This window comes from Gymnoscopelus braueri, assembly GCF_963280865.1.
Source record: "Gymnoscopelus braueri genome assembly, chromosome: 12".
Taxonomy (NCBI): domain Eukaryota; kingdom Metazoa; phylum Chordata; class Actinopteri; order Myctophiformes; family Myctophidae; genus Gymnoscopelus; species Gymnoscopelus braueri.
The window spans coordinates 13,992,656-14,007,776 of record NC_137614.1 but is presented as its reverse complement, the minus strand read 5'-3'; the positions used below and the strand labels follow the sequence as shown (position 1 = coordinate 14,007,776).

The following is a 15,121-nucleotide window of genomic DNA, read 5'->3' as shown; positions in this document are numbered from 1 at the left end:
CTCACAATGTGTCACATTGTGAGCTTGTAGATCTGCTATTTTCAAAAGATTTTTATACATTTTATTCATTTGAAAACTTTAAATGGGACATTCTGCTGCATGATGAGTACTTTTACTTTTGGTACTTTAAATACATTTTGATGCCAATACTTTTTGAATTCCGGACCTTTACTTGTAACAGAGTATTTCTATATTGTAGTAGGCTATTGATACCTTTACTTAAGTAAAAAATGTGAGTAACCTACTTTTTCCATCCCCTGGATAAAATATGAATATTTACATCAATGTTTGGCCTTTCTGAACCATGGACGGTAACCGGAAGACTTGCCCCAAAACACGCTCACCCCCATTTTTTTTCGCGGGATCGCGGGATCATTTGTTTTACTGAAGATAAGGTTAGAAATAAGAGGTTAAGTTTAGGAACAAGGTTAGGTTTTGGTACCGTTTTACCGGGGTTAAGTTTAGGAATAATTAAGGTTAGGTTTAGGCATGGTTTACTTAAACGTCATACTGATTGTATGACGTTCTGCATAGTAGTGTATATCTGTCTGTTTTCTTAATTGTCATCATGATTTGAGTGCTGGTGGGATCTCATTTTAAATAAGCCATTGTGCTTTTATGGGCGATCCAGTTTAGAGGACCTTGTATTGTGAATTGTACTTCCATGCACTGTTTCCATGTCTTTTTAAATAAAGTATTTCAATCAATCAATCAATCAATCAATCAATCAATCAATCAATCAATCAATCAATCAGGTTACGGTTTAGGCATACCAGGTGAATACCGCCGGATTTGCCCCGGGGTGACTGTGTTTTGGGGCGAGCGTTTTGTTATTCCGCAGCGTCGTCTCGCTGAACGCAGCCCTGTGTGTGATGATCAGGCGCAACTTTATTGTTCCCTCAACAACGGACAGAGACGAACAAACGTCTCGCGCTGTTGCCTTTGAAATGGCGCTGATGCGTTTACGTGCTCATTTATTCCCAGTCAGTGTGCTTATATAGGCGTCTTCTCCACTGTTTTGCCCCGGCCAGGCTGAACTTCTGGACATGCTCAATGATATCTGGACATTGCACAGTCGTTAAACAACAATGTGGTGGCGGTAGTTGTGATTAATTCAGCCTGAACAATAAGGCCGCATCGACCCCCGAGCTGTCGTAGGGATTCCATCCGCTCCTGACCGCTAGCTTTACACGGTATGGTAAGTTGCTAACAAGCCATTTTAGCCAACGTATTTTTAAAAAGAAAGGTGAGCATATTAACCAATGTTTTTTGCTGTTGTGTGAAATTGTATAACATGAATGCAATTATTTTGCATTATTATAGAAGATATGAGTTTTAATAAACTGATATCTGACGTTAAGTATTACCTAACATAGCTAGCTTGCTAGCGTGTGTGCTAAGTGTTTTAGCGCCCAGGCACAGTATCAACATCCAGTGTTTACAAATAGAAAGCTACAAGCTAGTTAATCAGCTAGCAGGGTACACTAGGTACCAGAACGGTGCTTTGGTTTGTTTTAGTTTTTTGTGTGTGCTTTACCAGCAAGTTATCAACACGTCAGATTTGATTATGTAACGTTATAATGAGACAATGGTGAAAAGTTTCTTTGACAGTCAGCTGTACTATGGCAAGCCAATCCAGCTAAAATGAGCAAAGATTACCTTGCGCTGACTAGTTGTTCTTGTATGTGACAGGAGCTTATTAGGCTGGTTTTCTCTATGTTGAACAAGGAAAGTGACTCCGCTCAGGGTTACATACTAAGTCATAGTTGAACCATTAAACTTCCATTCATATTTCCAGTGTTGTAACGTACCTATACGTACTCAAGTGCTGTACTTAAGTACAATTTAGGTATTTTTAATTTACAGGAGTACTTCCAATTTTCAGTACTTTTATACTTGTACTCCATTACATCTCAAAGGCAAATATTGTACTTTTACCCCACTACAATTATTTGAAAACTTTAGTTACTAGTTACTTTGTAGATTTTGATTATTATTACCAAACATACATTAACTACTTCAGCCCTATGTACATTTTGCCCATTCGAAAATAGCCGATCTACAAGAAATGCTATTTTCAAAAGAGTTTTATACATTTGAAAACCTGTGAAATGGTACATTCTGCATAATGAGTACTTTCTACTTTTGGTACTTAAAGTACATTATGATACCAATACTTTTGTACTTTCATTTCGAATTCCAGACTTTCACTTGTAACAGAGTATTTCTACATTGCAGTATTGATACTTTTACTTGAGTAGAAAAATGTAGTACTTTTTCCACCACTGCATATTTCTCACAGCTTCTTGGTTGTGCTGCTGTAATTTGAACAGGTTTGTAGGTGAATGCTGTGTGGTGTGCCATGTTTGCCAGAAGAAGTGGGAATCTGGAAGTCGGGTGTTGGACGAGCAGCTCGGTTCACCACCAGTAACAGCTTTGCCTAGGAGGATCTTGGTTCACCTTTGGACACATTACATACAAGCATCTGTCTCCTGGATTTAGTTTGGACTGATATTTGAGACAGTGCTGAGCTCCATACCTACACTCAGTATGGCATCAGTACCTGTGTACTGCCTGTGTCGTCTGCCGTATGATGTGACACGCTTCATGATAGAGTGTGACATTTGTCAAGACTGGTTCCATGGGAGGTGAGTGTGTTTTTACAATTTACATATTCTTACAAGTCACTTGATGTTGTAAATTATATATTATGTATTGTATCTAGTGTATTACAACTCTCATGGTTGTGAATTATGAAAAACTCAACTCAGTCTGTTTTGCCATTATCAGTTATGGGCCTAATTTGACATGACTATTGTGACAACCACAAAGTACGTACAACACATTTACCTGGTTAAATTAATCATGAACCTATTCTGCATTCCATTATGTAATAATTGATCATTTTCTTTGCAGTTGTGTTGGAGTGGAGGAGGACAAAGCTGCAGAGATTGATCTGTATCACTGCCCCAACTGTCAGGTCTCCCATGGGCCATCTGTCAGTAAGTTATAGTTCCCTCTGGGTTTGCCTTCATGCCATACTGCATGCAGTATTTCCTTGGTCATTTACAGCACAGCTAGCTCTTCTGGATGCCCCAACTAAATACTCTGAAGTGCTGGTTGCTGCAGTGTTTGTTTTGACTTTTGGACTGTCTTTGACTGTAAATGTGATTGTCTTTCCCCTCTCTTCCAAGCAGTGCGTAAGCGCCGTGGGGGCAATAAGCAGGCAGATGGTGGTCTTAGTGTAGCAAGAGATCCAAGTCGGCCCGTCAAGACAGGAAGTCCGCAGTTCGTCAGGGAGCTACGCAGCCGCACCTTCCCAAGGTACATCTACATTTGAGGCATCATGCACACATCATTCTATTTAAATCCTCAAACAGTTGTGTTCAGGGGACTTTGGTCTTCCTTGGTTTGATGTATTTCTGCATAAAATAGAATACCAAAGTGGGACTTAACACTGAGCAGGACATGATTGACATGACAGACTATGATGATATGTGACAAACTAATTCAAGTAAATGAAACCGCAACGTTTCAAAAACCGAATGTTTACAAGGACCAATGCATTTGGAATGGCATTCTCAGTTAATGAAAGAAAACAAAGGCATATATCTAGTAGTAATTGCATAACATTACTGCCAATAGTTAGAAATGAAAAGTCTGCAATTGGTACATATAGCACCTTTACAAAATGTATATATTACAGCCACCTGGATTTCCAAGGTATCTTTAGAAAGGAAACGTTTGGAGAACTGACAACCAACAATGCATCACCCTATCTCGCCATGGCGGGGCAGGACCACTGTAGTGTCAATCTTTACTTTTATCTTTATTTTCCATTTACATTGAGGAATTTGTAAAGATACTGAGAGAGATGCTGTCGTATAGGTGCCCATAATCCCAAGACATGTTTTAAAAGCTCTGAAACATCTGTTTTTATTTAATGGGCACAACATTCTCTTTTAAAGAAAAATATTGTGATCACAATCACATCTTCTGTGTGTGCGGCTGTGCGTGTGTGTGTGTCTGTGTCTTTGTATGTGTGACTTATTTTATGACAGTGCGGATGAGGTGCTGCTGAAGCCCTCAGGGGCCCAGCTGACAGTTGAGTTTCTAGAGGAGCGTTCATTCAGTGTTCCTGTCATGGTGTTAAGGCGGGATGGCCTTGGCATGAACCTGCCCCCTTCGTCGTTTGGTGTCAGCGATGTGGAGCACTACATCGGTATGCCTCGAGCCAGATCACAGGGCTCAAGACTAACTTTTTCACATTTTTTTGTTTAGCCAATCTACAAGCTCACAACGCGTCACGGTCACAATGCCAACTATGGCTCAAACAATCCACTTTGTAACAACTGCGTACCAGCCAGGGAGATTTACGTTTATCCTAAATAACATATTTTATTGTTCCCTGGACGACAGGATGTTGTTGCCATTGAGATTCCCAGGCTAGTGTGTGCTCAGAAAGAATTATTAGAAATATTATTTCTTGTGATGTATAAAGCCTACTTTATACTTTGTTGTATTGTTTGCTTGAAAATCAGTTATTGAAGTATAAATTAGACTTCTATGTGACTCTAGGTTGTATCATGGGCTCATGTCTGAAACATGATTATGTGTTGATCCTAGGTGCGGACAAAGAAATTGATGTGATTGATGTATCTCGTCAAAGTGATATGAAGATGCGATTAGGAGACTTTGTGGAATACTACAACCGCCCCAACAGAGACAGAGTACTCAATGTGATCAGCCTGGAGTTTTCTGAGACTAGGTACCACTGGATATGTAACCCATCACACTGATCTATAATAAACTCTGCATTGATGATGATGTAATCATTTGTGTTCGCTGCTAATAATGTAATGAATGTAATGAATCCCAATGAATGTAAACCAATAATAATTCATTATAGATCTTAAGCTCTAGCCCTATTATTTACATTTAAAATGATTTGGTTCGGTTAGATTTAACAACTGTGAACTTGCTAGCTAAAGAGGATTGTTTAGCTACAGATGAATCAGTAAGATGGTAATACCAACTGTTATTAACAGATAATCATCCTAAACCATCATAGTGAGATCTGGAGTTCATTATCAATCAAAGTCTATTTATATAGCACGTTTCATATATCAAGTGCAGTTCAATGTGAGAAAAAAACCTGAGAGACATTGAGAAATAATAAGATAGGAAAGGTAAAACAATACATATATTATAGATTAGTGACCCATAGTCCATTAATTTACTGTATGGGTACAGTAAGTTGGTTTAATATAATTTCTCCCTCAAGCTCAATTAACCACCTGAATATTATGTCGTACTTATATGTATGTGAACACTTGAGAGTTCATGTTTTTGAAAATAAATGTAAAATAAATAAATGTGTCTCCGTTTTCAGGCTGTCAAACCTGGTAGAAACTCCAAAGATAGTAAGGAAACTGTCTTGGGTGGAAAACCTCTGGCCCGAGGAGTCTGTGTTTGAGCGCCCAAACGTTCAGAAGTATTGCTTGATGGGAGTGAAGGATAGCTACACAGACTTCCACATTGACTTTGGAGGCACCTCAGTGTGGTATCATGTTCTGAGGGTAAGTGGGGAAAATACTACTGCTTTTGAGATTCAGATGTAGCAAAGGTTCTTTAACTCATTAAGACCTGAGGCGATTCTAAAAATGTCTTCTAAATCCTAACAGTTTTCTGAAAAACTTATGTTGCTACATATGAGTGATGTTGCTATACAAGTGGTTCTCAAACTTTTTCATGTCGAGGACCCCCAAAAATATATTTATTTGGCCGCGGACCCACATTTCAAAAGTATTTTGTTTAAAGATTTGAATTAAAAGTGTTTACTTTAAAAAACATTAAAATGTATATATTCAAAGATTTGCATGCATTTTCACGATTTTTTAAAAATAGCAGATCTACAAGCTCGAGCTATATTAACTACTTTTGATGGGGACCCCCTGGTACCCCCCCAAGGACCCCTGGGGGTCCCCAGACCCCACTTTGAGAACCAACAATGAAACTGGGGGGACGGTGATAACATGAACACACCATTATTGTTTACGACTGAAGACTTGTGTTGCATGTCCTTCCCTCGCTCTGCCGTCAGTTTCCTGTCTCTACTATACTAAAAACAAACAGCTCTTGCATAAATGATAACATTGAGACTGCCTGAGCAAGAGCATATGCATGAAAACGACATGTTCAATGTCCCACCTTTACCTATTCTATTTCCAAAAATGCATTTGTACATTTAATTCCTGTATTATGTCTTTGTACCTAAATGAGTTTAATACTTTGAATTCATTGGAGCTTTTGATTTGAAGACATGTATTCTCATAAATAACAGTAGGATCTGTATCCTTGCCACTCTTCAGGGTGAGAAAATCTTCTACCTGATCTCACCCACACCAGCCAACTTGGCCCTGTTTGAGCGTTGGAGCGCCTCATCGAGTCAGAATGAGATGTTCTTCGGCGATCAAGTTGACATGTGCTATAAGTGCTCTGTCAAACAAGGAAACACTCTTTTCATCCCAACAGGTAAGCTATAATGTTTGTTGTTTGTTTTGGGTTTGAAGTTGCAAGTTTGGGTTTGGCATATACAGTAGTTGTTATTGCAGTATTAGTATTGTTACTAGTTGAATTCAAATGTTTTCTCCTCTGTGTCTCCCCCAGGGTGGATTCATTCTGTGCTGACTCCAGTAGACTGCCTGGCTTTTGGAGGGAATTTCCTGCACAGTCTCAACATTGACATGCAGCTACGGTTAGTCCCCTCTGGTTCCGTTTTATTATGGTATATTTGGTAGTATTTAGAACTTGTCTTGAGTCATCCATCGACATGTATATATACATTCCAGGTTGTGGCCATTTCCATTGATCACTGAGTTGACTTGTGCTGTATTTTACCCTCAGAGCGTATGAAATAGAGAAGAGATTAAGTACAGCAGACCTTTTCAAATTCCCCAACTTTGAGACTGTGTGCTGGTATGTCGGAAAGCACCTTCTTGATACATTTAGAGGTAAGAGACCTCACTGCCTTACCACAAATTGTATTACTAGCTAGTAAATAGATTATTGTGATCTCACTAACTCTTTCTCTGGTTTCTCTTGCAGGTCTGAGAGAAAACCGCAGACATCCTGCCACTTACCTGGTCCACGGAGCAAAGGCCCTGAACAATGCCTTCCGTACCTGGACCCGCAAAGAGGTCGCTCAGTGATTCACGTTAACTGAAACGACCGCACCAGTGTTTTCCCATGTGTTAATGACATATGTTTTATATTACTGCCGGCCATTTTCCAGTGCATAATATTCCCCCCACCCCTACCTTTCAGGGAGCCATTGACTTCCATTAAGTTTTGTCAAAGTTATGTTACCATTTTGTGTAATGCAGTTAAAAGCGCAATTTGATTTGAAAAGGCTACCTGAAAATTAAGGTTTGACTGTTATATTGGTCTGCTGATATATTAATTCTAGTAATGTTTTTCTACTGCCATTTTAAAATGTATTGAATATCGACACAAAATATCTGCTATCTTCCCTAGAAAAAGACATGAGAATTAAAGAGCCATTAGATAATTGAATACTTTATTGACGATTTCTAAAGGTACAAGCAGTACAAACATTCAACACTCAAACAACTGGATAAAACAAAGTAATTTTAAGATTGGTTTATCACTTGAAAGTTTAGAATAAAAAAAAATGGGTTTTGTAATTATTCCCAAACTAAAAGGTTAAGTATGCTTTGGAAAATGTTTTGATTCACCAGTATTGTAAAAAATACAGTACAAGATTTGTAGAACTGGCCCAACATGCAAAAACACTGGTATGGTCATTTAAGGATTGTATATTTTTGTCTTTCTTTTTACCTTCTTTCTTTTGTTCCTTCCCTCTCCTTTCTGAAATTACTCTTGACACTAGCTCTGGGTAACATTTAGTCAGAAATGATGCTGTCACATATGATAGATTATGATTTTCTCATACTCAGGCTTTGAGTGACCATGAGGTGGAAATCCCAGAAACTATCAAGACGCAGCAGCTAATAAAGGACCTGGCCAAGGAGATCCGCCTGGTTGAGGTAATTGGCAGAAGTACTCAAGTGAAAGTATGTAACAGTGCATCATACAGTTTTCATGCAGTAAAAGTGTTAGACTTTATTATTATCATAGATCTCTTATCAAATGTCGCTCTCTCTTTTCCAAGGACATATTTCAGCAAAACATTGGCCGCACTGGAACTCAATTCCCTGGTTCACCTCTCTCCAAAGAAAAAAAAAAAGCTCCACTGACCACCTCTCAGAGTTCAGGCCGCCCCCCTGGCAAAAAGCGAGGTCCCAAATCTAAGGATGGTCTAGTTGGTGTAGGACCCCCTGTAACCAAGAAAAAGGGCCAGAAGTCTTTACTCAAGGCAGAGGCGGGAGAACTGGACCTCCTTGAGATCCATACCAAGCACACACTCAAGAAATTCCAACCTGGGAAGTCCAAAAACAAAAACAAGGTACGAGTTCAGCAGACTTCACAGAAGACACCAACAATGTACACTGAATAGTCATTATTATCTTTTTTGTTATTATTAGACATTGCTCTTTCTTACTATGGATTGTATTGTTGGAAATCCTTTGCTCACAATTAAAATGTCTTGCACTCTAGTTGGACCTACCACTGGATGGGTTTGAAGGGAAATTAAAGAAAAGCAAGCTAAAACTGGTACTGACCAATGGTAAAATTAAAGGGTAAGCTTTGAGTCCAGAAATCTCATCATTGTACTACATTTTCTTACTATAGGTGGCACTCTTTCTCAATCTTTATTTCATTGCTATGTTCTTATCTTTACCCTGATTGTAGGAAGAAAGAAAGCCGTTCAGGTGGCAGTAATGGAGCAGGAAGTGCTGGACAGTACCAGCACCTGGACATGGAGGGGTCCAGCCTCTCTGACTTTGAATCTGAGGATGAGCTGCAGATTGACGAAACTCCGCCTCCAAGACGCAAGCCTGCAGCATCTGGCAAGAAGAAGAAGCTAAGTGGTAAAGAGGAAATCTTGACTCAACAGAACTATGAACATTTTAATTGGTCTAGGGAGAACTTGTTTAATGATGTGAAACCATAGTCTTGCCATTCTTTTCTTCCAACGTTTTGACTAAAAAAAGTAACATTTAATCTGGTTTAAGAGTCACTGAACTATAACCACTGAATATTGTATAACGAATGAAAAATATCTGGGACTTCTTAGGTCTTCCTAGGAAACTTCCCCGAGCCAAACCCTGCTCTGACCCCAATCGTATCAGAGAACCAGGCGAGGTGGACTTTGACATTGAGGTGAGATTATATGAATAATATCCAAATGAAAATGCCATGTCTCTTATTATAATCAACCTGGCATCCAATACTCTGAGCTTCTATCATTATTTGTCGTACGCAAAAATAGAACCAAGGTACAAGCTCACAATGTGTTGCACCGCAACAAGTCATGAACTTGTAGGTCAGCTATTTTTTACGCACAACACGACCGTACAATGGAGCATAAATTAGGCTTAACAATGTCATACAGCAGTGCTTACTGTACGATGTTAATGCATTTATGCCCATGTGGCTTCAGGAGGACTATACAACAGATGAGGAGGTACTGGCAGCCCATGGAGTAAAGGGTGGAGCTGGAGGCATTCTGGACTTGTTGAAAGCCAGCAAGCAAGTGGCAGGCTTGGACTCTGCTGCACTCAGGTTGGTTCTTCATGATGGCCATTTATCCCCTAGCACACAGGAATCACATTTAAGGATCGGGATGAAGGAAAGACCAAAATGTTGATAGTGTAGTAGATTCAAACTTTTTTTGTACCTGAGTAAAACTGTGAAGGAGTAATGTCCTGTCTTGTCATGTTTTTGTAACAACCTTATTTGCTCAAAATCTTGCATATGCCTATGAATTGAATACCAAGGCCCTCATTGGAAACAAGTCCGCAAGGACTTTTATGAACGGACCTGTTAGACAAAGTATTTTTAAATGTAACTGTGCTGTTTTACATTTTTTGCCTAATAAAATATTCAATCAATCAATCAAAATTCACATAGAAACTGTCCATTCATTTTATGGTTTTACTGTACTAGTTAACCATGGTTTTACTGTACTAGTTAACCAGCTGTCTTTTCTTTGACTCAGTGAGGAAGCACCGGCTTCTCCCAGTACCCGGGATGCAATCCAAGGCATGCTTTCCATGGCTAACCCTCCTTCCTCATCCTCCTCTTCCTCATCCTCTTCGTCTCCCCTCTCCATCTCTGGGGGCCTGACCGAGGGACTGGGAGTGGTCAAGGAGAAGGGAGGGAGGGCAGTGTGGGTGACTGGAGGTACAAAAAAGACAGGGTCAAATCCTGAGAAGAAGCCTGCCATTCAGCAGCGGCCTGGGAAACGGGCCATCAAAAAGCCAGCCCGACATCTGAGTGAGGACGACAGTCCAGATGAGCAAGAGGCTCTGGGCACTTGTTTCAAAGACTCAGATTATGGTGAGACACGCACACACATTTTAATTCCTTTGAGTCCACATTGAAAAATAGTTGGTCCCTTTTAATGTATTTTATAAGTTGCTGCTGATGCCATATGCACTCGAAATAACATGTGTGTCAGTTAGTGCATCAATCCAAACAAGTTTAACGTAAACAACACACATGAACACATTCACGGTTAACATAGGTCATACACCTACATCTGCCATATTAGTAACACCGGGAAAATTATGGATACAGGAAGCACACGTACACTCAGTCACTCTCACACACTTTCCTTGTGCCTGCTGATGATCAAGGCAGTTCACAGCACAACATATTACAATTGGTTAATGTTCAACCTATTGTTTCTCAATATTTCTCAAATATGTCTTTCAGTTTACCCCTCCTTGGAGTCTGATGAGGAGGACCGAGCCAACAAAGCCAAGATGAAACGGAAGAAAAATTGGGATGACACGCCTTGGAGCCCCAAAGGTAATCAACTTAGTTACATCAGAGAACATCAGTATCAGTTTTAAGATTGTGGTGGTTTGATCCCTAAACATTTTGTTGCCATTTTGTAGCCCGGGTGATGCCAACCCTTCCCAAACAGGAGCGCCCAGCGAGGGAAGGGGCTAGAGTAGCATCAGTAGAAACTGGCCTTGCTGCTGCTGCTGCCAAGCTAGCACATCAGGTGAGTTGAGGGGACAGTGTATCAGCTGAACCAACCAAGCAATGAACTATGAACCCCTGGGGCATTGAACTTGAACTCTAATTATTTTTTTGTCTGTTATAACATAGCAGCAGCAGAAACCTGCCAAGAGAAAGTACACCAAAAAAACGCGTCCTGCGCGTCCTGCACCTGTAGCCCCACCTCCTGTCCAGGTAGAAGCAGCGCCACCCTCTCCTCCAGCAGCTCCAGAGTCGGCACCAAACTTCAGCCCAGATAGGAGAATGGAGTATTTCTCTGCCAGTCTGCTGGACCATGAATACACAGCAGGACCAGGACCCTTTGGCCCCGGAGGACCCAGAGGCAGTGGAGCCATGGCCCCCGGTGTTTTCCTCACTTCTAGGCGACCTTCACTCTCTCCTCAGAACAGCAGCACTTACTCTCCATCAGGTGGGACTCCTGTAGGCGTTACAAGCCAAGGCACCACAGGGCCAGGTCAAGGTAAGCATTGGTGGCTTAACACTTCATGGCCCATTGGCCATGAAGATAAGATAACATTGATTAATCCAAGGGGAGAAATTCAGTTGTCATCGTAGGGGTGGGACCAAAAATGTACACTGCGATATATTGTCGTGCTTCCTTTTCGTTGTCAATACACTGGCGCTAGGTATCAATATTCTTACATTTGAATTTAGTATTTTGGGACGGTGGTGAAAAAAGTTAGTTGGGAAGCCTGACTGGAACCAAGAACTTACACATGGAGTTGTGGGAAGGTTGCTGTCAGTGTATGTTACAGAGCTACTATTCAAATTGTTGTTCATGCACAATTGGCCAGTTTGTGATGCACACTAAAGAATCTGATAAGCTTTTATATCAATTCTGTGAGTAAATACAGGATTCCCGCTTTTTGCATTTTTATTAGTATTTATTTCTTCAGTTACAGACATCGTGATGTGTCTTAGATGAAAATGTGTGCAGTATATTGATTATATCAGATATTGTGTATCGTGACGTCATTATCGAGAGACAAATATCAAAATTTTGTATTGTGAGTTATATCGTCCCACCCCTATGTCATAGCAGCAACAGCCATAAGAGTGAAAAACAGGATATGCACAGGTAAGAGTAGTGTCAACTGTCAAGGGCCAAATCAGGACAGATACAAATAAATCTAAAATTAAATAAAATGGTTTGATTTAACACTAGACATCTGCACTGGGTCTAGTTCTGAATTACTGTTGTACACTACATTCTATCTATACATGTCACCAGTGAATATTATGCATGCATATACTGTATGTCTATTGATAATGAATATATGAATGGATATCAATGGACTAGACTACACACACACTTATCAACAGTGAATTTCATACAATATGTATAGTGTCAACCAGTGGTTACTCATTTTAGCAACCGCACCTTTTCTAATTCATTGCTCTCCTTCCGCCCTCATTTATCAGGGAAGCGTCCAAAGAAAGGACTTGCGACTGCAAAACAGAGACTTGGAAAAATCCTGAAAATCCACCGCAATGGCAAGCTTCTCTTGTGAGACGTGTTGGAAATGTGGCTGAAGATTTTACATGGGAACGAAGAAAATGGCTTTTTATTATAGAAGGCTTCAAGGAAGTAACTGCTTCAGATGATAGTGATTTATATTTTGTACTACAGTTATTTAGTTATGTCATCTTCTCATAAAAGTCATACACATTATCTTTTTGACACAGTGCTTCCACTTATAACATTACATATTGCTTGTTTTGAGGAGACATTAAGTTATCTACGGCAAACCTAATTTGATGGTTAAAAACATTTTTCACAACTTTTTAGTGAGTAAATCCTCTTTTTTTTCTACAAATAATGCAAGAAAATAAGTAGTAATTCCAAATTTACAGACTTAGATTTATCCAACAAGACTAGCTAGCACATTAAATTGATGTACTCATTTGAGGTTTTAGGCTATTTGAGTTTGTGTTACTCTTTATATTTAGGCATAGAGGTTATAATGATTATTATGAAAGGGAAAGAACATTTTATTGTCAGGTAAAATAGTGTTTTGTCTTAATTGGACAGGATTACCTTTTTTATAGTTATTTCCCCCAGTTTTTAGTTTTCTTTACATTTCAGTGACATACTGTATATCATTGTCGTGAATGATATAGGAGAACACCAGTTGTTATACTGATGACAGAATTTGGCAAATGTTTTAATGCATGTGGTAAATGTCCACTGTGCCACATGTTACATTTCATTTTAAACAATTTCATTTTGTCCCTGCTGTTGGCAAACTATTACAAATAGCCTAATACCTGAATAGAAAGTGCTAAACTGATGCCAAAATAGTCTTCCCAAGGAGACCTTGCATCATGCAACTTTATTTATTCATATTTATTTAATATAGTAGTATTTTTGCCATCTCCTTATAGTTCCTTTTCTTTATGTAATTGTTGTCAGCACTTCAACCATGTATGTACATTTCCGTTTTTTTCCTCCCTGCATTTCTAATTGTCAGCCATGTAATAACTGTATAAAAATGTATCTTCATTGTTTCATGATTTTTTACTGGTTCATTCAAGTCATTGTAAATATTTATTTATATAGCTAAACAAAACAGTAAAATGTGAGCTGAAGAGACAGCCTCTCAGTTTATCATAATTTGCATCCCAAGTCTGAGCAACATTCATGGGCCAGATCTAGAGACATGCTTTCTTTTTGTTTTAGGAATGATCTAGCATCAAAAGGAATTGTAGATTTAACTGTATGAGAAGACATTTAAGGTGGCGATTAGGTATGTGGAGTGATATGTAAATAAATGTTGTAATTTAATTTCTTTTATAGTTCAGAAGACTTGTTTGAAATCTTTCTTAACATACATTGTAAATGATACATTTCTGTATTTGGAAACGGTATGTAATAGTTTTTTTTTAATTTGTATGCAGTAAATATGTCATGCTTAGTTTGTCATGTAGTATTGTCAATGTAATGAACTGATTGTGCTAAAACAAACTGCCCTTGTTTGATTTAATCTGTTATTTGAAATACTGTTGATATTCACACTGTCAGTGTACTGTATATGTTAAACATGATGTGTTAAATACAAATACGGCCTGGAACAGATAAAATACACCTTGGGCAAAGTTGCTTTTCTTTCACTGAAATTATTTGAGTGCCCCATACCAAAAATGAGATTTTTATTCTAAAGGGCCAATATAGTATAACAACATGGATAGTTTTCCATGGATGTGCTTGCTTGCTTTTTCTTTTGACCAATATTCTTATACACATTTCAAAGATTGAATTCACTGAGTTTTACTGTCATCCTAAAGATATAAAGGGGAACATGTTGTATTAAACACATCTAGTCTTTACATCAGTTTGATTTTTCTTCCCATGAAATTGCTATTCCTTACTTTATGATGAGTACAGTTCATGGGTCACTCCAGTGATCATTTTTGACTGATTAGTGTGGACCACACAGTTATTCTCAGGGTTGTTTCCTTTATTGTACTCCATACTTTAGTGGTGACTTGTCAAAGCATTACTACCGCAGCTGTTAATTTATTCTAACAGCAACTTTTCCCAGTCAACTTTGGGATAAAATTGCATTTGTTTGTTAAAATGTCGGATCTTTATCCCCCTGGTTTTCATTCAGTTTGAATACATTTTCATATCAAGATGAATTAAAGTATATTTTTCAAAGCTAAAAGCATTGTGACTTGTGCTTTTCGTGTGCACATGTATACACCACTGTAAAGATAATGTGTAGTGCAGGGGTAGGCAACTTCAGGCAAGGGTGCCAATTGGTACAGGGGAGGGTGATCTGACACATTGGCATAAGTGTGAGAAAAGATTTTTGGTTTAAAATAAAATATATTTTTAAAATGTGGTCAATTAAATGAAGTCACCTAATTTGCATCAAATCACATCCTGCACGTAATTCTACATTCATTCAAACTCTGAACTCTGACTCCGGAGGGAGTCTGGGAG

General features: G+C 38.9%; 1 protein-coding gene across 4 annotated transcripts; it reads left to right on the top strand.

Annotated features, from left to right (window-relative positions):
• Positions 1-753: 753 nt before the first annotated feature.
• phf8 (PHD finger protein 8) lies at positions 754-14,274 on the top strand. 4 transcript variants are annotated; one of them, XM_080444844.1, is made up of 22 exons: positions 754-1,198; positions 2,334-2,648; positions 2,917-3,002; positions 3,195-3,324; positions 4,062-4,222; positions 4,627-4,768; positions 5,393-5,579; positions 6,372-6,534; positions 6,670-6,757; positions 6,907-7,013; positions 7,108-7,199; positions 7,980-8,069; positions 8,195-8,488; positions 8,641-8,723; positions 8,836-9,014; positions 9,221-9,306; positions 9,587-9,708; positions 10,145-10,485; positions 10,864-10,959; positions 11,049-11,158; positions 11,269-11,635; positions 12,598-14,274. In XM_080444844.1, exons 2-22 carry the CDS (start codon positions 2,551-2,553, stop codon positions 12,684-12,686), a joined length of 3,111 nt encoding a protein of 1,036 aa, XP_080300970.1. In that variant the 5' UTR covers positions 754-1,198; positions 2,334-2,550; the 3' UTR covers positions 12,687-14,274. The 4 variants fall into 4 exon arrangements, with proteins under 4 accessions (XP_080300970.1, XP_080300968.1, XP_080300969.1 ...); XM_080444842.1 differs by having other exon boundaries at positions 756-1,193; positions 11,266-11,635; XM_080444843.1 differs by having other exon boundaries at positions 756-1,198; positions 3,198-3,324; positions 11,266-11,635.
• The last annotated feature ends 847 nt before the right edge of the window (positions 14,275-15,121 follow it).